This window comes from Protopterus annectens, chromosome 3.part0 (genome assembly GCF_019279795.1).
Source record: "Protopterus annectens isolate FY-2018-M chromosome 3.part0, PAN1.0, whole genome shotgun sequence".
Classification (NCBI taxonomy): Eukaryota; Metazoa; Chordata; order Ceratodontiformes; family Protopteridae; genus Protopterus; species Protopterus annectens.
In genome coordinates, this window is record NC_056731.1 from 97,800,613 (window position 1) to 97,826,282 (window position 25,670).

The 25,670-nt window shown below is 39.2% G+C and overlaps 1 protein-coding gene across 8 annotated transcripts in view; it reads right to left on the minus strand.

Annotated features, from left to right (window-relative positions):
• LOC122796266 (phosphofructokinase, platelet) overlaps positions 1–25,670 on the minus strand; it is a 987,903-nt gene that overhangs the window by 747,398 nt on the left and 214,835 nt on the right. For all 8 annotated transcript variants that reach the window (XM_044064600.1, XM_044064606.1, XM_044064604.1 and 5 more), the window contains exons 3-4: positions 8,897–8,974; positions 5,088–5,277 (exon numbers count right to left, since the gene is read on the minus strand). In XM_044064600.1, the coding sequence (XP_043920535.1) occupies positions 5,088–5,277; positions 8,897–8,974 (268 nt within the window). The remainder of the gene's footprint in view (positions 1–5,087; positions 5,278–8,896; positions 8,975–25,670) is intronic.

Sequence of the window (25,670 nt, forward strand, 5' to 3'; positions counted from 1 at the left end):
AATGAGTGCAAAACATTAGAATTCTTTATTATTTTCAAACTATTGTCAAACGAAAAATCAATCACTGACTGAAGAAAATAAGAAACTAGCCATTGAAAATTCATTCCTTTCAAGAAGCTGTTATATACACAAATTATGGTAAATAACAATCTATATTATACCTTATCTAAATTAAATAAATTCAATCCTAACTTTTCACCTATATGCCCCCATTGTCCGGATCAAACAGCTGATATTTTACATGTCATGTGGAACTGTACTAAGATATACAACTTATGGTGTTCCTTGAGAGCAAGATTAGAGAAGATGGGATATGAAAAATCAACCCTTACTTGGGAGACGGCTATCTGTTAGAGAAGGAAAACTTGTCAAACCATTTGTTGAAGGAGAACTTGAACTATTTGTTGCAGAGTACTTTATGCTTGAGAATTGTTTCCTACTATATGTTTGAAATGCAGTTTGGCCAACAACTGTAAAGTTTCAGCCTAGTGTTCAACAGAATAAGAAAACGCTAGCATCTTTTTAAACGCTTCGTGTTGTGGAGCGAAATTGGAGCATCGACAAAAACTGCAAGCACATTTGGCTCCATTTATTGAGCCCTGCACTTTATTTGAACAATAATTTGCCCTTGTTACAAGTATTAAGACGTGTTTTATACACATTTGAAGATTTTTATGGCAACAGTTGTTTTTAGCAGCTTTATCGCAAGATGAACATTTGTGCTTAAACGTAATAACGTGCTCACTGAGAAGGAGTGGGACTGTTTAGTGGTTAACCAAGCACTTGGGAATGCTTTAAAAGCACTTTTAATACATTTTAATAAAATATTTCATATTTGGAATAGGTGTGGAGTAGTGGTGCGATTTCTTTGTCATTTGAATATTTTTGCTCACCGCTACTTTGTCAGTGAGCAGTACATTTTAATACTATTACAAAGAATTGAAATGTCATGTCACCAATTACATGGGAAAATTTTAGCAATCTTGCTATCAAGTATATCTCATCTCACAAATTAATTTATTCAAAAACAAAAAACAAACGCTATTACCAAAAATATTGGGGTTACTTGCTAGATATAATTCTTGACAAATAAAATTTACCTACAAATTGTCATAAAAAGCTAACCTTTAAATAAGAAATGAATGTAGTATAACCAGTCTTTCTTGCATCTTCTCCCTTTTCTTAGTACACGTGTAACTAGATATTTTCCCTAAAAATACAAATAAATGGTTAAATTTCTCTTTTTACTTTATAGACTATCCTCATTCTAACTATCCCTTATGAGACCAAATGAACATAAGAATCCTCAAACTTTACTTGACGATGTAGTGACTTCTTGTGTATATATTGTGCATATATATATTGGAACGAGATTGTTGCCCATTTTCTTTAGATAGGTATTTGTATTGTTTGTGTTTTTCAGTTACCGTATTGTTGTTACTATTTGACAAAAGAAAAATGAAATAAAGAGATTTTGGGGAAAAAAAATATTTGGGAACTGATAAAAGATCAACAATAAAATTATGTTTGCAACCAAAGTGATGTCAATGTTGTTTTGTTTTTCATTTATATAAATGTAAGATTGCCTATGCCATATGTGATTATTTAATAAAGATGTTTATTGAAAAAAAAAGACATGAATAAATATGAATACAACTTAGTAAGGAATATTTTAGAAGACTGAAATTAATGGTGAAAACAGCTATGAGATCTAGGAACAAAGTCCAAGCTATAAACCAATCTGCTCTTCCTGTTCTAATTTACATTTTTGGGGTGACTGATTGGACCTAAAAGGTATTGGATCAGCTGGACAGGAAAACAATAAATGCTCAATGTTTATCAAATGATTTATAAAAATCAGTGTACACCAAGATTATATAGTCCCCGTTCTGAAGGAGGTATGGTCCTCCTCAAAACTGATTACATGTTTAGATCTGCAACCGTAGGACTGCGTACATATTTGCTGACCTCACAACATCAAAACATAGATAAATTTTTTAAAACATGAGGAAAACAAGTACAAGATGACTTCCCTGCTTAGTTTAGCAAATCAGTGTCAAGCATGAATGGAAATACATACAAATCAGGCAGCAACTGAATCTGCCAAAAAAAAAACCCCAACAAAGTGAAGGATCAGATAAGGAAGCAAGAAATGTGGAAAATGCATAAATACAGTTACTGCTGGAACAATCGCATGTCAATCAGGATTTAATACAGGATTGGCTAAGGAGATGTGAATTTAAACCAAAAGATGAAAGGTTAACACTGGAGTCCCAGGATAGTGGACTACATACACATTGGTTTACAAAGTCCATTGAACATGCCAGAGAAACAGACAAATGCAGGTTTTATAAAACAGAACTGGAAACAGTTGCACATCCTGTCTGGATACGATTCAGTATACAGGCCTTCTGCCATTAATGTAAGGCATAATTATATGGCAAGATTGTTGTACTGGTGATTGTTCAAATATTATAATATTGAAGTAGCTGAGAAGGACTGGAAAAATGAACACAAAGCATTATAGAAAATGAAGTTTATATCACATGGGACCACCCAGTACCAACAGTTCAAAAATTAGACATGAGAAAACCAGTTACAGTAGCCAGGAAAAGAAGACAAAAGTACCACTGATCACTGAAATTGTTAAACCTAATAATTACAGTGTCTTACATACTTTACATACAGAGAGATACAAAGTCATAAAATACCAGCATTTGCAGGGAGAAACTGGGGCATGTGATAGAAGGATACCCAGACAGTTCCAATAAGTAGTAAAAGCAATGGGTCTCAAAAAGAATTTACAGTTATATTTAGGTATGTTACTGATACTTGTAACTTCGTATGACTTGCAGGAGTCAATTCTGGGCACATTGTGAGTGCTGCAAAAAACACTTTTGGCTAACATCAAAGATCGAAACAATACTAATTTGATGAACTTTAATCATACTTTGATTTAGGAATGGGGTCCATTCCCGTCATGATATTAGAAACCCAAAAGTCTTTAAATTTAAAGGGGTGCAGTACAAAAAGAGGCTCTTACTAAAACAGCATTCATGGAGACAGAAAACAGTATCCTATTACTGAAGTAAAAATACTGGGTTTGAATTGATAGTTTATCCTGTTGCTGTAGTTCACAAGTTAACATATCATATGATATTGGGAAAATACCTTCTCTAACTTCAAATATTCTGGAGGCAATGGGAAGGCAATTAGTTTGACAGATTACCTTCTCAGAAAAGCAAATAAGTATGTGAATAATTCTATAGATGAACCACATTAATGAGTCACTTGCAAATGCATAAGGCACAGCAGCCTGCAAGAGCAGAACTAGTAGAAGGAAGGGCAGAACTAGTAGAAGGAAGGGAGTTGGGACAGTAAAATAATGCAGCCTGAAAACATTGTAAAGCAGGTAGTAGAATTAACTGGCAAATCTGACAAGAAAAATAAATCACTATGTGGGAGAGAATTTAGTAAAGAAATGGAATTAGGAAATAAGTAAGGTGCACAACCTGAACAGAATTACAGACTCCATCTAAGATACAAAATAAAGCTTCAAAATGAAGAATTTTAAACAGAAGTTGAGTTCTGAAGAAACCAAACTTATCAATAAGAAAGACTTCACTAAGGTAGTAAAGGAGAAGAAAACAGCAACTGGTAGATTCATAAAACTAAGACTGTACCTGGCTCTAGAGAGCCACAAGGTGGTGTAATCTCCCTGCTGGAAACCAGAGATGCCACCATTTATACAGGTGGGAAAGAGGCAACACAGCGTGGAAGGAATGCCTCTGGTGGAAATAAGGGGATGCCTTTTGCAGACTGCTCATTGCACATCCTTATCAAGCTTTTTGCTGGCTCTGAGCAAGGTTAGTGATGGGGAGTAAATGAAAAAGTGTTAACCATGCTCGAGTGCTGCCTGGATGATGACTCTTCTCAGTCACATGTCACCCAGTCAAGGGAATGAATGGGTTGACTGACAAAGTACAATGGTCAGTAGGCGGGTGGGTTTGGCGTTCACCTTATCAACAGTAGGTACAGAGTTTGATTCTGACCTTGGATTATTGGCAAACTTAAAACAGCCCTTCAGGGCAGTTAGTCTAGTACTCACCAATGAACTCTTTATACACATGGGCGAGGATTAGGAAGGTCCTCTATATGATATCCCATAAGAAACCAAACTTGAATAAGCATGCTGACATTCATGCGCTTTGTACATACACCATACAAAAGAGATTTTAATTTACAGCCAATATGCGGAAGACGCATGAATGCTGGGGCTCAGTTCAAGCTGATAATGCCTGAAAGGATGACTCATTCTTAGCTGGTAAAGGGCAAACAGTAAGCTAAACTAGTAAACTTGGAGCAGTGAACCTCTTGGCATTAGTGAAATACCCAGCAGTGAAACCAGCAAATGAAATCCATAAAAAGTACAGTTACATCAAAGGCAAGCACAGTCAGCATGTGACTGAACAGATTAGTACATTATTTGCTCCATTCATGATACTGTACGACTGCTCAAGGCAATGCAAGCATCACCATGATGGTGCTTATTAAATATCTGTTGAAAATATACTCCACAGACGTGGGTGACTAGTGCTCAACTCTTAGACATTAAACACAAACAACTTTCTGACTGGACTCCCAACAAATAGATGATAGCCAAATGCTACAGAACTGAGAATACATCTTAACCCATTGGTAAAGGACACTGGCAATGAAAAATGTGTTACTGGAAGGAATCTACAACAGAAGTCTCACTGGTTGACGTCACCCCATAAGTAGCCTCAGATGAAAATTTGAAATTCAGACCATTGCAAAATACACTGCCTACTAAATGAAAGCTTCATAAGTAAGAAAAGCTGAAAAAGTAAATACAAGCTAGTCTTCCAACTTCAGTACATCTGTAGCTATAAAAATTAAAGGCACAGACATGCGAGTGAGGTACATCTATAGCCAAAAGCTAGGGGAAAACAGATGTATTGAAAAAAATGAAACCAATGAAAGTATTTTTTTTTTTTTTTGCTCTGTTATTACTATTCTTTCACGGTAACAAAGCTTCTTTCTTACAGCTGTACAAACAAACTTACCATTTTGAACAAGTTCATCAAGAAGCCCACTCCATTCCTCACGAAACAAGTTGGCACCAGTTAAACTGCCATCCCCACCAATCACACACAAATTAGTAATTCCACATTTAACCAAGTTATATGCAGCTTTGAGACGACCCTCACGAGTCCGAAATTCCTTGCAGCGAGCACTACCAATAACTGTGCCACCCTGAAATAAAGACAGAGAATTTTTTTTTTCCCTATGGCTTTGTTTTGCTTCTTCTACCAAAACAAAATTTCATATTCATGTCCTGAAGCATTTTTTTTTTTTTTTTTTTTTTAGATAAGGACAACATACTTTCAGCAATTATCCCTTCAAAAGCTTTTACACGAGCCAACATCATGATTTTGAACAAACATTCAGTGAAGTATTTGATTACCACACACAGCATTGAAACAGAAAAATGAAGGTGACATGGCAGTATGACCCACAGATAGAATTGTCAAAGCCCTTAAGTAACATTCAACATGCATATGGCATAACCAAACCTAAGCATGTAAAACTACTGTAATACTCCTCACTGTTGTCACTAACAAGGGTCACAATGCAGCAATGCTTTAACAGGAAAGAATTTCTTTATTTTAGTGCATGCCCCTGCTGCCTGAACCTCATGAAAACTTGCACACTGCCTCTACACAGCGTATGTACCTTAGTTTTGTTACGTTCCTTTTCTGAGTTGTCAAACCAATGACTTCTAGATAACTGTATTACAATTCTCTGTACTGCAAAGATGGTTCACATGAGCTATCCAGTACTTTCACTGCTTGCAATGGTTTTTGATGGTGAATCCTATGTTGTTCTGATTTCATTTAGGTTTCAACATTTCCATTCTACTGTTCTGACTTCATTTAGGTTTCAACATTTCCATTCTACAAGCAATCGCCTCTTCTCATTCCATTTGTTACAGCACAGATGCAATTACGAGCAAACAAGAGTTGTATAGAAGTTGCAGGTCCTACTGCTCCCTACCGCCTATGGAATTCCTTAATGCACCGCTACAACTTCTCCAGGGGAAGACATCATTCTTTAACATAGTCAGACTACCCAAGGTGAGGTTAGGCATTGTGCACATATCTGAGGCTCCCCTTTTTACCAGGGTCTTGCTTCTTAGCTCCCAGTTTCATGGCTCAAGCATACAGAACATGAGTCATGGGCCAATACCACACACAGACACACACAGACACACCCCTGTATTTTTCTAGATAAAAGGGAATGAGTAAACACACTCAAATGTACAGCTGTAATTTTCTAGGTAAAAGGAAAAAGAGCTACTCCAGATGCATTTATCAAAAGCACTCACAGAAGGATGTACAGTTCCACAGAGCATACAGTGGGACTGCAGCTTCATTCTGCTTCAGGAAAGGATCTCCTGTAAGTATGGGTATTTAGACTGTCTTACAGACCCCTTCTGACATGGGCTGAATGAGTCAGCAGTAGGAAGATAAATGGGAGGGCAGAGAGAGACATCTGTAGTACACTCATTGCTCTAGTAATGGGAAGGTGGCAGTATGTAGGGCAATATTTAACTAAAACAAAATTAAAAAAAGCAGCTTTAGAATTTTTACACAAACCTCAAAGAATATGCAGCTCTTATGAAAGAAACAGTGAATGACAAGCTTGTTCAATAATGCAAACATTACTGATTTCATACTCTTCCGAAAATACATATTGAGAAAAACCTTGCTATGCCAACAACCTGCCCTGTGATGGTCAGTCCTCAACTGTTCCAGATTTAGGTGTTCCTCCCTGTGTATATTTTGGTTTTGTCTTTAAACCTAAGAAAAGAAGGTTGGAACAGATACTGAAAAACAAACTGATCTAGGTGTAAGATGCACTGTATTTATAGTAAAAAAGTTTTGTGGAGTTCTACAAAAGAGAAATGACCATCACAAAAGGATCTATGTTTAAAAACATCACCACTACAGCTATTCCTGCATGTGCCGGGCAAGACTGCCAATTATAAGAAGGTGGGGGCCATATACTAAAAGGACAGTGGTACAGAAGTAGAGTAGCATCAACACTTAACTATTCCAAACAACTAACACTGGAAAAAGGCAGCCAATCGCAGAGAAAAATGTGGTCCACAGATCACAGCCTGAGCCCTGGTATGTGTAACAACTCAATGCAAAACAGAAGAGTCTCATTGGGAACATGCTGTGGATGGACGAAAAAAAATTAAACAGAGCAGAACTGGTAAAGAAGTATTTTGCAACCCCAAATGCTTAGTAAAATCTTGGTAAACATGAAAACCACTTCATACTTTTCATTTCAAACATTCCATACAATAAACTGAACTTTGACATTCACATTTCCATGACCATTAAAAAAGTGCACAAAAAACTAGGAGCATTATATAGAAATCAGCAACTACTTACCAAAGCAGCTAAAATTTCGGTAGCAAATTCTCATCTCCACCCTACTCTACGCCTCTCCAATATTTACTAACCTTAGAAAATGCGATCTAAATAAGCTTGAAACCTGCTACAACAAAATCGCCAAATTTGCCACAGGGGCTTCCTACCGTACTCACCACTGTCTCTCACTAGCAGAACTGGGCTGGCTAGAGCTCCCCCAACTCCTTCAATGGTACCAACTCGCACTTGCCCACAAACTAATAAACCAACCACTAAAAGTCCCATCCCTCCAGAATCTAGTCCAACCCTACATAACCACAAGACCACTAAGATCCAGCCACAAAAACCTCCTACAGGTCACAACAGCCATTAACTCTGCTGGAGAAGCATTATCCTCCTGCACTATAGCCAAACTCTGGGACTCCCACCCATCCTCAATTACCAACTTCTTGGACCCACTTCAAATCCTTACTAAACTTACACTTAAAAACTTGCCAGATATGCCCTTGCAACCCCCTCTAATACCATGCACTCCACCCACCCACCCACTAGCTCTCTCGGCTCCCTATCAACAACCTACTCTTAGAAAACTTGGCTACTCATGTTCCCAGCTACCTACCACATAATACTAACTTCTTGTAGCAACAACTGCTAATGGCTGTTATGTACCTCAAAAACAGATTGTATCAATTGTTCACTGATTAATCTCAACTACATTTGTAACCATGTTTAGTATATGTCACCATATTTTAAAATTGTACTGTGTTCTACAGCTGTTTTCCATCTATGTTTTACTCTTGTCTTACGTCCTTAGCTGGACTAATGTCTATATTTAAATGCTATGTTTAACTGTATAATGCAAATAATACTTAATGTGGAGCTTTTCTCCCCGGGCCTCCGCTGAAAACGAACCTGTGTCCAGTCGGACTCTCCTGGTCAACAAATGTAAATAAATAAATAAATAAATAATACTACTTGCATTACACAGACTTTAAGCACTTCTAAGGCCTGTTAAGTGGAAACATCAGTTGTTAAGGCCTACATTACAAGGATAAATAAGGCCTACATTACAAGGATAAAGGACAACACACATTAACATCCATGTGTGAGGTACTATCCTACCATACTATAACATCTAATAAAGAACAAAGCCCATAGATGTTCCTCTGACAGATCAAATGACGGTGCAAAAGCAAATCTGATATCCAAGTGAACAGCCTGTATGAGTGAGCAACAACACGGACAGGAGTTTATCTGGACTGCAGATCTTTAGGCACATGTTAATCAGAAGCATACTATATTCAGTCTTCATAAGGCATTGAACACATGAACACTAAACTATTTAAAAATGCAAATTCAGTTAATAAAATCATGAGCAGTATTTTTACTTTTTCAGTTACAATGAAAGACTTTTGTATGTTATGCCTACATACCACTTGCAAAATACTGGATACACTTTCCCAGTTCACTTCAACAATATTGTCCTGTCCATCAACCATGCCCTGGTAACCCTATGAAAAGAGAAGATAATGTTGGATCAACTGGATTCATGAATTTATGCAAATACATTTACTATGTTCTTTTACCATTAATATGAGCACACGATTTTTTTTTAAATCTGAGGTTTTCATACAGTAAACAGTTAAGGACCTAAACATTTTCATGCTTTCATTATGGTACATTAATGAGCAAGCTGCAGTGAACAGTAAACATGAATACTAGCACACCTTTCATCCAACTATTGCAAATACAGCTGCTGAATCCCTGTTGAAGCAATAAATTACAGTTGCATAAATTGTTTGCCTTTCGGCTTTTCCTGGTAAGGGGTCGCCACAGCAGAACTCCGGTCCACTAATGATTGGCAGTAGATTTTTACGAAACGCCGAGGTGCCAGCTCAATGCCCAACCTTCAAAGGCACTCCCATTTACACACTTCACACAGAAGGCACTCCCAAGCCCAGCCAAGAATCGAACGGGAGAACCTCTTGCTGTGAGGTAACAACGCTACCGCTGTACCACCGCGGTGATGCATAAATAAATTGTCTAAATATGCCACTGTATCTGAAACATTTTAGTATGGTACAAAACAAAAGAAACCAAAATGTACAAAACTGAGCATTTTACAAAAAATCCTTCACACTGTTAAATGTGTGATTTTCCCAGCAGAATATCGAATTCCAACAAAACTGTCCCACTTTTAGCATATGATAAAGTGTCAACAGTAATTAAAGGAATACTGAAGTTAAGTGTATCTAGGTCATCCATTAAAATTTTCTTGGCAATGCTTTCACACAGTGTAGTTTTAGAATTTTTTTCACATATTGTACTCTACTACAGTTATTCTAGAATCATCAACTTAAATATCGAACAAATGGATGTCTCAAGTGTCTGTGTGTGTGTGAGTTCGTGTTCAGAATCCAACAGTTTACAAGTATCACCATTAAGTCTATAACCTACTGGCCTTCATAACCACATGCTAATATTTTCTACTTAAATTTCTCCAAGTCTTTTGGGTTTCTATTTCTCCAAGTCTTTTGGGTTTCTAACACCATGACGGGAATGGATCCCATTCCTACTTCAAAGTATGATTAAAGTTCATGAAATTAATATTGTTTCAATCTTTAATATCTGCCAAAATGTGCTCTTTGCAGCACCCGCAATGTGCCCAGTAATGACTCCTGAAATTCGTAAGAGGTTGCATGTATTGGTAATATATCTAAATACAATTGTAGATTCTTTTTTCTAAGACCCGTTTGCTCCTACTAGAATTGCCTGGCTATTCCACATTGTTCTCATTTCTACCTGCAGATCCTGATATTTTATGACTGTGTCTCTCTTTACACAAACCACTGTAGTCACTGGGTGTGGCGATTTCAATGATTAATGCTACTTTTGTCTTCTTTTCATGGATCACTATATCCAGTTTCTAGCATCTATCTTTTGAACGGTTGGTAATGGATGATCCCATGTGATATAAACAATCATTTTCTATGATGCTCTGTGGCTCATGTTTCCAGTGTTTTTCAGCCACTTCAATACCATAATGTTTGCATATTCCCCAATGCAACAATCTTGCTAAATTATTACGTCTTTCAGAATACAGTCCTTCTGCCATTAGTATGTCGCAACCAGGAAAGTACAGTTTTGTACCTACCATAAATGTAGATGTTCGAGGATCCACATTGCTGCAGTCATAACCTGTGGGTAGTCCGCTGTCCTCGGTCGGCCCGAATACCAAAGAGCTAGGCTGGCATCGGTCATGGGCGCCCAGAGCTGACGTCAGCATGTAGAGGTACTTAAGCGCATGACCGACGCCATATCCTCAGTCTTTCTTGCCCCAGATGTCAGAAGGCCTTAAAAGAAGGAAAGGCCAGAGCCACAAAGGAGAAAATAACAATAATCCCTAAGGAACTAACCACAACAACAACAACAACCCCAAACCATAGAGGGGAAGGAGGGAGGGAAAATAGGACTGCAGCAATGTGGATCCTCGAACATCTACATTTATGGTAGGTACAAAACTGTACTATGTTCTTCGTCTCACATTGCTGCAGTCATAACCTGTGGGTAGAATCCCAAAGCAAAGGAAAAGGGAGGCTGGCAAACTAAAAAGCATTAGGGGCTGCTAACATGCCCTGTAAGACTGCAGTGGCAAACCCAGCCCTGGACTTGGAGTAAAGAGGGAGATGGTAATGCTTAGTAAAAGTGTGAACTGAACTCCAAGTAGCTGCTTCCAAAATATCCTTAGTAGCTACACCCCTCAAAAAAGCAGTAGATGTGGCAGTAGCCCTAGTGGAATGAGGTCTAATCCCAGCAGGAACATTCTTCCCATGATGAGAATAACAAAAGCCAATACAATTAGCAATCCACTTTGAAATACTCTGCTTAGAAACAGCTTTCCTTGTGAACTCAAAGCAAAAGAAACAAATAACTGTTGAGTCTGTCTGAACCCTTTAGTTCTGCTCAAATAGTAACGTAACTGCCTGTGTATATCCAAAGAATGCAAGATTTTTTCCCCCTTATTTTGGGGATCAGCATAAAAAGTAGGCAAATGGATAGACTGGTTCAAGGCCACATTAGAAATAACTTTTGGCATAAAAGTAGGGTTAGTAAGGAAACTCTATCCTTGTGGAATATTAGAAATGGTTCAACTGCCATGAGAGCCTGCAATTCAGATACCCTTCTAGCAGAAGTAATGGCCAACAAAAAGGCAGTCTTCCAAGACAAAAACTTCAATTCGGCGTAGCTGCAGGTTCAAAAGGAGGCAAAGTAAGCTTCTCCAACACAAAATTGAGATCCCAGGAAGGAGTAGGAGCTCTTGGGGTCTAATATTTTTGCCCTCTAAGAAATTGCTTAAACAAAGGGTGAGAAAATAAAGGAGGGTCACAATCATAGTGAGCAGAAATGGCTGCAGCATGAACCTTCACAGAGGAAAATGACAAACCCTTGTCTAGTAATTCAGTAAGGTACTGCAGTGTAAAACTCAAATTAGGTACCGAGACATCAAAGTCCTTTGTTGTGCTCCAAAGAAAAAATCTCCTCCATTTAGCATAAACCTTTCTAGTGCTGGGTCGCCTGGCTTCCAAAATGACATCTAAAACCCGTTGAGGAAGCCGAGAACCCACAGGCTCTAAAACAGAATTCGCCAGGCTGTTAGATGCAGGGACTGCACCCTGACATTGAGCAAATGACTGCTTGACTGGGACAACAAGTGAGGAAGCTGTGGCAAAGGCCAAGGAGGCTCCTGAATTAAACTCCTCAGCAGAGGATACCAGTGCTGTCGTGGCCAATCTGGTGCTATTAAAATCATGCAAGGCTTGTCCCGCCTGACTTTCAAGAGTACCTTGGTAAGGAGAGGCAGAGGAGGAAAAGCATAGACGTGAAGGTTGTTCCAGCTGAAAGATAGAGCATCCACTTTCCAAGCTTTTGGGTGAAACATCTTTGTGCAAAATTTTGGTAGTTGGAAATTTAGAGGAACAGATCTATGTCTGGAGTTCCCCAAGCCACTGTCAACTGTTTGAATACTAGAGGATCCAATTTCCACTCGTGGGGATCCACAATTTGTCTGCTCAATACATCTGCTAGGGAGTTCTGTGCTCCTGGCAGAAACCGTGCTTGAAGAGTGATGTGCAAACTCAGAGCAGTCCCCCACAATATCATTGCTTGTCTGCAGAGAGGGTAAGAATGGGTTCCCCCCTGCTTGTTGATGTACCACATGACTGTAGTGTTGTCTGTTCGAATCAACACCTGTCCTGGTTGAAGTAGGCCCTTGAAAGCCATCAGGGCAAACTGGACTGCTAACATCTCCTTCATGTTGATATGCAAATGCTGTAGTCTGGGAGGCCATGTGTCGAATCCATTTTCCATTGAAGTGTGCTCCCCAAGCCAGGTCTGAGGCATCCGTCGTAATGATCTGACTCGCCTCTGGTCGTGTCACAGAGAGTCCCTTGTTTAGGTGACATTCCTGTGCCCACCACAAGAATTCCTTTTGGATGCAAGGTATTATCTGAATGACAGTGTCCAAATCGTGGCAGTGTTGAGTCCATACACTTTTGAGATACCATTGTAGCTTCCTCATATGCAGTTTGGCATTGGGAAGTACCAGAATGCAAGATGCCATGAACCCCAAGGCTTGAAGGACTGTCCTTGCAGTCAGCCTGGACAGTACTGATAATTGCTTGAAATATGGATGAAGAGTTCTTTGTTTGTCCGGGGTCAGAAAAGCCATCTGAGATGCTGTATTCAGTCTCACACCCAGAAAGCACATGTCCTGAGAGGGTACTAGACTGGACTTTGTTTCGTTCACAGAATACCCTAGGCACCTTAAAACTGCCATTACATACTGTAGATGTTGAAGTAACTTGTCTTTGTCTTGAGCAAGAATCAGGCAATCGTCCAGATAAGGATAAATTTGTATTCCCCTCAGTCTTAAGAAAGCTATTACAGGGGCCAGAACCTTTGTGAACACCCAGTAGATAAACCAAAGGGCAATGCAGAGAACTGATAATGAGAAGTACCAGCGCAGGAATCTCCTGCAGCTGGGCCTGATAGGAATGTGAAGATAGGCCTCTTTGAGATCCAGAGTTACCATCCAGTGATTTTTGCCTAGCAGAGGCAGAAGTTGCTGTAATGTTAGCATCTTTTACTTTGGAATGTCTAGGTATGTATTGAGAATGGACAAATCCAGAATTGGCCTCCAAGTGTTTCCTTTCTTTGGCACTAGGAACAGACTAGAATAAAACCCTAGGCCTTCTTCTGATGGAGGTACCACCTGGATTGCCCCCATCTGTAAAAGCAAAGAAATTTGTTCTTGAGCCTCCAGCCTTTGCTGAGGAGGTACATCTAGCATGCCTTTGAAAGGAGGAAAAGAGTGAAAATAAAACTTGTAGCCTTGATTTATTATGTCCAACACCCATTTGTCCTGGGTGACCAAATGCCAATTTTGTCTGAAAAGTGCCAACTTTCCTCCTAGAGGAGCTGCCAGAAAAGAAGGATCTGGCAGCTGAAGATACAGGTCATTGGGTCTGGCTGACCCCTGCCCTCACCAGAAGATTGTGCAGGAGAACTCCAAGTCCTAGGTCTGAAAGCACCCTCTAGACCTGCCCTTAGACTGAAAATCCGAAGAAGGGTAAGACCATCCTCTTGCAGGCCAATTCCTGCTAAACTTAGGGGGCTGCACCTGCAAAAATTCCTTAACCGTCTGCATAGACTTATCTTTGTCTTCCATCTTTTTCAAAACTGACTCCACAGGGGAACCAAAAGAACTTCAGATTGAAGAGGAGCATCCAAAATCCGAGCTTTAACATGCTCTGACAAATTTTGATCCTTAAGCCAGGCATGTCTACGAATAACTGAACCAGTAGCAGCCACCCTGGAAGAAGCCTGAAGGGCATCAAAGCCACACTGCAAGGAATGCTTACCAACTTGGTCAGAAGCATGAACCAAGTCCTGCAATTCCTTACACTCTATACCCTCAGATAGAGCATCTACCTTAGATTTTAACTGACCTAACAGAAAGTTCTGATACTTCAGCATATGAAATTGGCAATTTAAAGCCCTCATAGATAACGAGAAGAGGTGTATACTTTTTACCCCACCTATCCACTAGAATCTTTATCCAAAGGAACTGGATTCTTAACCACAGAAGCCCTGACACCTTTAGGCCCTTGAATAATAGTTTCTGGGTCAGCTCTAGGACTCTTATACAAATATTTATGTGCCTCTGGAACTCTGTAATACCTGTCTGGCTTGACAGGGGGGAATCAGGATTAAGGGAGGCTTCAGAAAAACATCCTGAACCACATCTAAAAACAGGGGAATAGCCAAAGGTCTATGTTGTGGCAAAAACAAAATTCCCTAAGCCTCTAGAATCCGAAAATCCTGACCTTCCCACTTGAAATGCTCCCTCATGGAGTGCAAGGTTTCAGAAAAGGAAAAATCCTCTGGAGAGAAGCAGAAGGACAGGAATCCTCTGCATCCGAATCTGAATAGTGAGGAAAATGAATATCCTCAGCTGAGGACTCAGAGTAATCAGAGGAATGCTCCAAACCCTCTAAATCTGTCTCCCAGGCCTCTTCTCAGGAGGGGCATAGAACCCCTGATCAAAGTAATCAAATCCTCTGCCATTTTCAACATATGTTTTTAGGAACAGAACCGGACTAGGGCTATGGCCCGTACCAGAAAGACCAGGTCTAGCCTTAGCAGGGCCTTTAGAGACTGAAGTAGAAGGCCTAATAACCTTTTGTAAGGATGGAACCACAGAAACTTGAGAAGCACCCTCGGCCTGGCCTAACTCCTGAGAGGCCAACTCCTGTAACAGTAAAGGTTCCCCCTGGGATTCAGCCGAGACCTCGGCTGGATCCAGATCAACCGTAGATTCCATAGAACCGGCGTCCGCAATGGGCGACTCATCCGGTTTTGACCTTAAAGATTTATGGAGGATCAGACGGCATGTTGTAGTTACACCGCTCACCGAAAACCAACCTGGCACAGTCTAATCTGCGTTTAATGGTGCGCTTATTAAATCTAGAGCAAAAGCGACACCTGACTACATCGTGCTCAGGCCCTAAGCAAGGAATACAGAGAGAATGATAGTCCCTATGAGGTATCTGTTTCCCACAAGAAATACAATTATTAACTTTTTCTGACATCCGGATTAACTGAGGCAAGAAAAGACAAAATCTTCTCTGAAACTCGAAAATTGAAAATTTCAGAACGCACTGCCAAAAGCGCTGCTTCTGCTTCAGACCAAAGAAAGACTGAGGATATGGCACATGACCGACGCCAGCCTAGCTCTTTGGTATTCGGGCCGACTGAGGACAGCGGACTACCCACAGGTTATGACTGCAACAATGTGAGACGAAGAACATCGAAGTGTGTGACCATTTCCAATTCGGTTTTACAAAACCTACATTTGTCTGTTTCTCCCACATATTTAATGGACTTTGTAAACCAACGTGTATGCAGCCCACTATCTTGGGCCGCAAAACTTAGCCTTTCATCTCTTGGTTTGAATTTGCCTCTCAATCATTCCTACGTTTGTTCCTGATCAACATGAGGTTCTTCCAGAAGCTGTTTATACTTGCAAATATATTTATGCATTTTCCACATTTCTTGCCTTCTCATCTAGTCCTTCACCTTATATTCTTCTATTTGTTTTTGGCACATTCAGTTGCTGTATTTTTAGCTACTTTTGGTTTGATTTCCATTCCTCCTTCTATGCTTCTGCTAGAAAAAACAGATAAGTCATCTTAGATTTATTCTCCTCATGTTTCAAAACTTTCACTACATCTGGGTCTTCTGAGGTAAGCAGATGTGTGGAGTCCCACAATTGCAAATCTACACATGTAATCAATTTCAAGGAGGCCCATCCCTCCTTTGGAATGGGGAATATATAATCTTGGTATGCACTGATTTTTTTAAATCATTTGGTGAGCATGAAGCATCCTTCTTGTTTTCCCATGTAATCTATCAAACACATTTTGGGGCCAGTCAATCACTCCAGAACTAAAAGTTAGGATAGGAAGAGCAAATTGGTTTATAGCCAGGATTTTGTTCTTAGATGTCAACATTGCTGTCAGGATTAAAGTCTTCTAAAGTATTCCTAAGTTTTATTTGCATTTGTTCATGTTTTATGGTTGATCCTTCATCATTTCCCAAACATTTATACATTCCCTCTTGCTCAAGTTCTTTTATATCACATTCTTGCCCCAAACTGTTTTCCTGATACTGCAGTTTTCCTGGTTTAAAGGTTGCTTTTGCACATTTATCAAGACCAAATGACATTCTTATATTGTCTGAAAAAGTTTTGACAACTTGCAGTTGTGCTTTCAGTTCCTCATTTGAAGTGCTATACAGTTTTAAACCATTGAGAAAGAGAAGATGCAAAGTCTTTACACTTTGTTGTTTTCTAGGAGCCAAACTACAGCCATGGCCCAAGCTGTTAAGTAGACAGTGCTGTAGCGTTAAGGACCAGGCAGAATAGCAGCAGTGACAGTGTCACCCTGGAATATCCCCCCCTTTGAATTTTTATCCCTGGTATAACACTTTGTCCTTTATCATGGCTTAATTGCAAAAGGGTCTGCCATTGCTTCATGGTCACTGTAATGTAGTCTCAATGTAGGGTGTTATCTTATACATTTTTAGGCACTCTTATCCAGGAGTGTGGGATACTATCAAATGCTTTTTTTGTAGTCAATCCATGCCATACTTAAATTCCTCCCCTTTTTACATGTCTCCACTAGGACTTTAACAAAAAATTATCCTTTGTTTCATATGACTTTCTTTTACTGCCCTTATGTTGTACTGCCATAATTGAGTTTTCTTCTAAAGGACTATAAACTATGTTAGCATGGATTCCAGTGTAGAGTTCATACGTAGTCAGAAGGCAAGTTATTGGGCTATAATTTTTAGGGTAGCTTGCAGGTTTACTTGGGGTGCGCATATAAATAGTTCTTACTCATAGCTAAATCATTTTGCAAAGATGTGAATACTTTTAGCCAAAAGTTAAGTACTGCATCTGGGCCTGGGGTTTTCCAATTAGAGGCTTTTCTTAACTTTGTTTCAATCTCTCTGGCCGTTAGTTCATCCCATTTCATATCCTGTACACTTGAACTTCTTATTCCTTCTTTTACTTCTTCTATCCATTTAGCATCTTTGTTATGTTCTACAGGATCTTCATAGATATTTCTCCAAAATGTATCTTATTTCTTCTTTTTATGGCGGTTTTTCAATTCCTTTTACCTTGTTTCCCAATTCTCAATAAAACTTTTTGGGTCATCAATAAATTGTTTATTTTGTACTTTTCCTTTTTATTTTTCTACGCATCTTTTAAGTTTTTCCACCTGGGCTGAGATTTTTAGTTTGTGATAATATATGATAGATCCTGATGTGTTCTAATACTGCTCATTGCTTTTAATCAAGTCTATATTTTAGCATTTTTGTTGATCTGTTCCCTCTTCTATACTCCTCTAAGAGTGACTCTTCTCATCATAATTGCTTTATAGTTTTCTCTATTCAACACTTCCATGATGGTATTCGATTTCTCCCCTTACTTTCCCTCACTACCCTGTGTTCTTGTGCTGAACAGTAATATATCCTGTTTACTTCTGTTATATCACATGGTTATCTATGGACAGTCCTAATTACTGTGTTCATTTGTTTTATCAAACGTCTGACTTTTTATTGACCTTCTGTAGTCCACTTCTTTCATTGATCTTAATATGTCTGTCTAGGTCTATTAAATCAAGTAACTCTTTTATTAACTCATTTTCTTCTAAACTGAGGGCACATTTTTTTGTTTACCATTTCCTGCGGCCATTCTACAGAAAGTGCTACAGCATCTTTCTGTGGCACGTTCTCTTCAATTCCATCCTGTGCCATACGTTGCTGTCATATTGGAACTCACTGGCCATCACTCCTCAACACTGACTGTAGAGTTTCCACAGATTTCTGTTCCTTCCCTTGCTGTCCAGCATGAAGTGAACATTTACATTGGTATCCTGTGGAAGGCTCCAAAACATCTTCATATGGCACCTGACCAATTCCTTCCAGTTCCACTGGTTTCCCCCTTAATTTGGATATCCACTGCTCTATCCTGCTGTGGTGATTTATGAAGTAGATTTTCTGCACTGAATCCTTCACTTCGCAGGTACTCCATGCCCTTGGTTTCAATTGCTTTAACTTCTTCTTGGTAAGATTTTGTGAAAACAGGGTCCACCTCTTAAAGGTACTCACCAAGACGTGAGGATGAATTCAGTTTCAGCAATACTACCCCTTGCTTACTGACTTAACTCTACATTTGGACCCCTATGTTCATAGACATATGCACATACAAACATGAAGATTTTGTTTAAAGGAGTTATAACTTATACTGATTATGCGTACAAGTTTATTCCAGAACCATGAAAAGCACTGTACAGTGCATTAGTCACATTATAGTTTATTACAGATACTTATTTTTAGCAACACCTAGGCTCTCAGAATCTTGTGGTGTCCCACGTGTGCCATGCCAAGGCCTAGTTTGAGAGGACTATGGTCAGGTTCTGGCTGGGTAACAATTGGGTGAAATGGAGATTGGAGTGGGGGGGGCTCACTGGGATCCTCTGCTCTAGGGATGGGTACCGTTGGTCCCAAATGTTTCTCAGATGTACACCACTGGATTTTCCCTCACATTTACCCATGTATGAAGCACCATTATGTATGGATACAGGCATGTATCTGAAAGACCAGACAGAAGGGGTTTGCTTAAAACAAAGAAATGGGCTGTCATTATCTTGTCCTTGGTGGGGGATAACTTATAATCTACAGTGTCCAGCATCGCACCTAGGAAAGTTCTAGAGTAAGACAGGTGCAGACTCAGCTTTTGTGAATTCACAAAAATGCAAAGATGCTACAAGCGACTCCTGTAGCTGCTGATAACCTCCCTCAACAATTTCTATGAGGATGTTTGCATCAGCCAACCATCCATGCAAGCGAAAATGTGAATCCTTCTGAGCCTCTAGATGGACAGTGTCTGAGGGGATGCACAACACCTTGGGCACAGCAGACTAGCTAAACTTCAAAGAAGTGAAATGACAATGAGAGCTCCCCCACCCAATACAGACATGCACAGACACACACATGCAGACACTTACACAAAAGACACTCTTAAGGGCCTACATTTTTTCCTGCATTCCTGAGAACATTATCCTATATATCTCCAGGATAAATGCCACTGCAATTTTCAGACTGCTATATCTTCAAACTTTCTTACTCCCCACAACCAGTCTTCACCAATAGTGGAATAGTTTTGCCAGCACCTCCCAGCCACATACATAGGTTTGCAACACTGCTTGCCTCTCCATCTCTATAGTTCTAATGTATTACACCTCTTCAAATGCTTGATCTTCAACATCTAGAAAATGCATAAAGTATCTTTAACACTCCGTTTCCTTTATTTCATTTGAATGTAAACTAATTGCCAAATGTATATATACTAAATTTATATTACTTAATGTCTATTTATGCAAATTACTCAATGACAGTTTTAAAAATGTTTGCAATACACTGGATCTTTTCTTCCCAAGCCTACTTTGAAAAGGCCACCCCAGAGAGCATATTTGTTTAAAAGTTTGTACATTCAAGCTGTGAGCAGGCCTCCAAAATGTTTGATTTTTGGGCTCCAAGAACAACCTTGCATAAAATCTCTGTCCCCTCTCTTCCAGAGTATTTTCTGTACGGACCCATAGTGGATCTACTGGCACAAAATGAAACTGACATGCTTTAGTAGGTGTCCTGCAATGACGAACTGTCAAAAGTTTAAGGTGTAGCCTGTGTTTAGAAAGTCTACAACCAACTCAAAGTAAAGAGGGCCTAATTTCTGTTAAAGTAGGAGACTCTCCCATTAAGAAGTTTTGAGAGCAGACAATGGGAAAGGGGAGGCAATCACAGCTGGCTAGAGCCCAAGGCCTTGAGAATGATCTACCCAGTTTGCATCCTTTGGTATGACCACGCACCCTTCTTTCATTCTATGCTTGCTACTTCTTTTGGCACTGCTTTTCTACGTTTACTAAACTGTCGGTTGTGACACAGGCAAACTTAAATTTATACAAAAGTATAAACAAATCATACCAAGTTCACATTTACAATTATATATATCACATACATTCTTCTATACAATATAATCGAAGATTACATAAATTGTTCAGTCTCTGCCTTTTCTTCAACCTCATTCCTCCTCGAAAATATTTTTCTGCAAGTACTGTTCGACAATGCTCCTACCCTTTCATAAAGGTCCCACTTCCTGTCCATTTAACACTGTTACAATATTCACTGCTAAGTACAGTTAAGACTTTTATTACTATTTTCTAATAATCACTTTTTTAGTAGCCACCAGAATTATACTTGACAATGCCTTACTATGTCTAAGCAATTCAGATCCTGTATCCCAGCTCAAAAAATCTTTTCTTTAGTTGCACTCATTTGCTCACCCAGTATTCCTGACAGAGTACTCAGGAGGGAAGTATGTCAACTGATTACACTCCAAAAACATATGCTCCTAAGTACCTCTTTCTTTCCCAACACATCTGCAACATTTGTACCAAATGAAAAATTCTTTAGTCTTCCTAGGCTATAAAAGTACCTATGCAAACACTTCAAAGCAAAAATCCTAAATCTTCTAATTTTGTTGCATATTTGGGAGGCATACATACATCCTCCCATTGTTTCTTTGTGAATTGCTTATCTGCTATTTCTTCCTAATCTCCTCCAACCTTTTCAGATTCTTAAAGTTACTGTGCAATATTTTATATGACCTACTAATTATCCTTTTAACAGCTTCTGTTCTAGAATCAACAAAAACAAAAATTCAACCAGTGCAGGAGTTTCATTTAGGATTCCCCTATTTCTTTCTCAGTCTATATTCTGATATCAATCTCTGACAGGGAAGGCAACCACTATCCAGCAATCCATTGTCTTTTTGGTCTCTTCCCATTCTATTACCTTTCTGTCAAATTATTTGTTCCCAATACCATGGTTCCTTTGCCACAGGGTTGCCAGATTTCCGACTGGCCAGGTAGGGACTGAAATAAAAAAAAAAAAAAAAAGGCCTTTCACTGTAAGTGAAGACAAAAAAAAAAAAAGGTCTTCCACGGCTTTAATGCGGAACATCGCAGTTCCGCATTACACACAAGTAGCTATGTTTTGCGATGTTTTGATTGGCCCATATACCGGCATACAGGCCAATCAAAAATCGCTAAACACGGAGTTTTGTTTAATGCGGAACTTCCGCATTAACCACAAGAAGCTCAGTGTTTAGCGATTTTTGATTGGCCCATATGCCGGTATACGGGCCAATCAAAAAAAAAAAAAAAAACACAAAGCGGAGGATGCCCGGGATTTAAACCGGTACTCAGGACAGTCCCGCCCAAATAGGGACGTCTGGCAACCCTGCTTTGCCACCTTTTTCCAGTAAATTCCAGCCCTCTCTTGCCTATTCTCTGTACTCCCATTTAAAGTCATCCCAATTGGCAGAATCTGTTTTCTCCATTCCTGTGTTGACTTAGATCTTAGTATACCTTCTGTTGCTTTAGGACTAATATTCTGTAGGATTACTGTTATTCTCTAAGGATTGCATCCAAAATCCCAGTCTCTCCTTATTTCTTGAATTGCCTCCCTGCTTCATCTTCATCCTTTGAATTGTAGCTTTCTGCTTGTGTATAACTGTGCAGCTCTAAAATATCCCTTCAAAACCAGGTAATCCTACACCACCTTGTTCTACTAAAAGGATCAACTCATTCCACTTGATTCTTCTCTTCCCCTCCCAGATAAAATCCTTCAACTCTTAATTACCATCAACAACTTCTCTGGTTTATTAAAATATGCCTAATCTGTGTAAACAAGTAAAGGGAATAAACATTTTACTGCTTGTACCTTGCTATCCATATCCAAACAAGAGCTTCAAGAAGTTTTTGTATTATCTTTTAATTAGTCTCTTCTCACAAATACGTAGCTGCCATAACAGAATTCTTTTCAACCCATACGCCTAAACACTTCATTTTATCATGTTTCCATAAATATGAATATTGCTGAACCAATTAGTGTGTAGGTACATAGTTTACAACTACAGCCTTTGTCTTTATCTTCATTAATTTTATATCCCCCCAAAAACTTGGAACAGTCTCAGAAGAAAATAATACTGTCTGCAAATAAAGCCAACTTTCCTTGATTAATATACCAATTATATCCTTGAATGTATTAGTTCAGAGTATCTTAGTTATTTTCTTTGCTAATGGACCTAAATATAACAAACAGCAAAGGGGAAAGACGACATCCCTGCCTGGTTCCTCTGTTCAGAAGCAACTTTTCATAGAGGAATCCTCCCACTTAGACTTTTACCTCCGATCCCCCATATATTCTTCTAATTAACCTTATTATTTTATCAGGGAATACAAATGCTGCCATTACCCTACTTATAAAAACCCCAGCTAACTCTGTCAAATGCTTTCTCTGCATGAAGACCCACTAGCAGTGGTACTTTCCCACTTTCTGCTTCTTTATGGATAATTGTTGTTCTATTGTTGTCAAAAGTTTGCCCCCTCCGCAAAATCACAATGATCCATATTTATCAATTTTGCCAACATGTTTGTCATTCTGTTAGCCAGGACAGACACGAACACTTTCTAATTATGGTTTAAAATTGAAATGGGCCTGTATGAAGCTGGATCGGATGGGTTTTACTGTCTAAAGTATTACACTACAGCTACCACAGTGTTTTTCTAGGCTGTTTGTTTCCCCTCCTTTTAAAATACTGTTAAACAAAACCTTCCAGATCTTTATCACTTTCTTCCCTCCAAACTTCCACAGTAATACCATCTATTCCTGGAGACTTTCCTGCAAATTGGCCATACATCACCATTTTTTCATCTCCTCCAATCTTAGCTGTTAATTGTCTAACCTTAGTATATTTAAGTCTTAAAAATATCTCCATTTGTGCTTGTTCTTGATTCCCCCCCATTTCTCTGTTTTTTACAAATGCTCATAACATGCCTGAAAAACTCTAATATAGCTACAGAATCTCTTGTTATTTCTCTTGTTATAGGTTCCCCAAGTTTGGCAACAACCTTTTCTACTTCATGTTACCTAAATTGTTGAGCTAAAACTTATGTTCTGAAGTTATCAAAAACAAACGCTTAATAGCAATCTTTCTAAACTTATGCATATTATCCATGTACTCCTTTATTTACTCTTTAGGACTCTGCAGTTGCTCCTCTTCTTATTTTAGGAGATTCCCATATTCTGCAATACTTTAATCTTTGTCAGACCTGCTAAATAAATCTTGTCATTTCTTAACCATCTCTACTTTTCTTCCATTTCAACCCTATTTTTAAACTCAACTTTCATTTTATCTCCCCCCCAAATAGCTATAACTTCTGGAGTTCTTTCCATCTTCCCTAATAACGTCTGCATAATTTTCACTACCTATTTCCTTAAATTCCTCTCCTTTTAACAGGTAGGTGGAGAAGTGCCACCATCACATTTTTACTCCATTAACCTGCATTTTTATCTTGGTCACTACTGGCACTTGATCTCAAATAGTTATTGGATGCATGTCAAAGCTCTCAGTTAAATGCATATGCTTCTGTGAAATGTAATTTGTCTACTCTAGCCCAGTTATTGTACCTTAGGGAATAATATGTAAAGTGTCTCAGAGGTCCCACTACTGAATTCATGTCTTCCAAACCATATATTTTTATAAAGGTCATCAGAAATCTAGCATTTTTTGTTGCATTTACCCTTCTATGCCCCCCCCCCCCAGATACATCTGTATTGTTGAAAATCAAATTCCAATCCCCACATACACAATTAATATTCCTTTAGAAAGTTGATTTGCCCCAAAATTTTCTTAAAACTCCATAATAACAGTTTTAAGTGGAATATAAACACATGCCATGAAAACCATCAAACAAAAACACACGCACACCACCAAGGCAACAAAAAACTATGTACAACTTCAAATAACAAAGTTTAATCCTCCTAATAGGAACTGTCCCAAATACAAGACTGAAAACATAAGCCTTATCTAACCTAAATTTGAAGATATCCATGCCAAGATACATTACTGCTTGTGTTCCTATTTACACTAATTGGTGTTTTTAGGTTTATTCCCCTTGTAGGTAAGAAAAACTTGCATGCTTTCAGAAAACATGAACTTTTAACCTTGAAAGAAATAACAGTGCTTTGGCGTTTTATTGTGTTATAATCAATTTGTCTCCACAGAAACATTACAAAAAATATATAGCCCTCAGCTGCAGGCTTCTAAAGACAAGCCGAAGCATTTACTGCTTAGTTTCATAGGTAGGTAACTAGGCTATCGGCCCAAGGGCCTAAGTAAGCCTAGCCAACAAAGTTCCCTGGCTTATGCCAACCCAAGAAAGTTCATTTCCTGTGCCCGTGTTGAGCACAGCCACAGAAGTGATCCCCGGGGTGTATTTCCTATTTCCCATCTACTCAAGATTTTTCTTGAAGAGAGTTAATGAGGAACTTTGCTTGACACAGATGGGTAGCTTGTTCCAGAGTATGGGAAGTCTCTGGGACAAGAAATCTATCCCTCCAGCATGTCCTGTTTATTGTGGTGACAAGGTTTAGGTCCCTAGAGCATGTAGCTCGGAGGAATTGGGATTACTTTAGGTGTAGCATGTGCAACAGCTCTGGGTTTGACATAGCTTTATATGTTAGGCAGAGATCACCTTGGAGTAGGCGATATGCTACACAGTAAAGCTGGAGGTTTTTGAGACGGTCAGTGTAGGGCATCCGTTTGAGGCCAGTAATCCTCTTTGTGAGGTACTTCTGTGGCCTTTCCAGCTGCTGCAGATGTCTTGTGAGGTACATTCCAAAAGGGGTGTTGTACTCTATAATGGGTCTAATGAGTGTAGGGTAGAGGGGAACAATGACCTCTTTTTCCTGGATGAGAACCCTTTTGTGATGGTGTGTGCCACATAGAAGGATCTCCTGACTACTGTGGCAATGTGATTATCAAAGTAGAGACGACTGTCCACCTGGGTCCCAAGGTCTCATCACACATTCAGCGTTAAGAAGACTGCCGCCTATGTGGTAGTTCATGGGTACAGAGTTTTTACCAAAGGGGATAACAATGCACTTTTTGGCACTGAGCTTGAGTCCATGGCTCTTGACACGAGGCATCTGTCTCAGTGAGACCCTTCTGTAGGA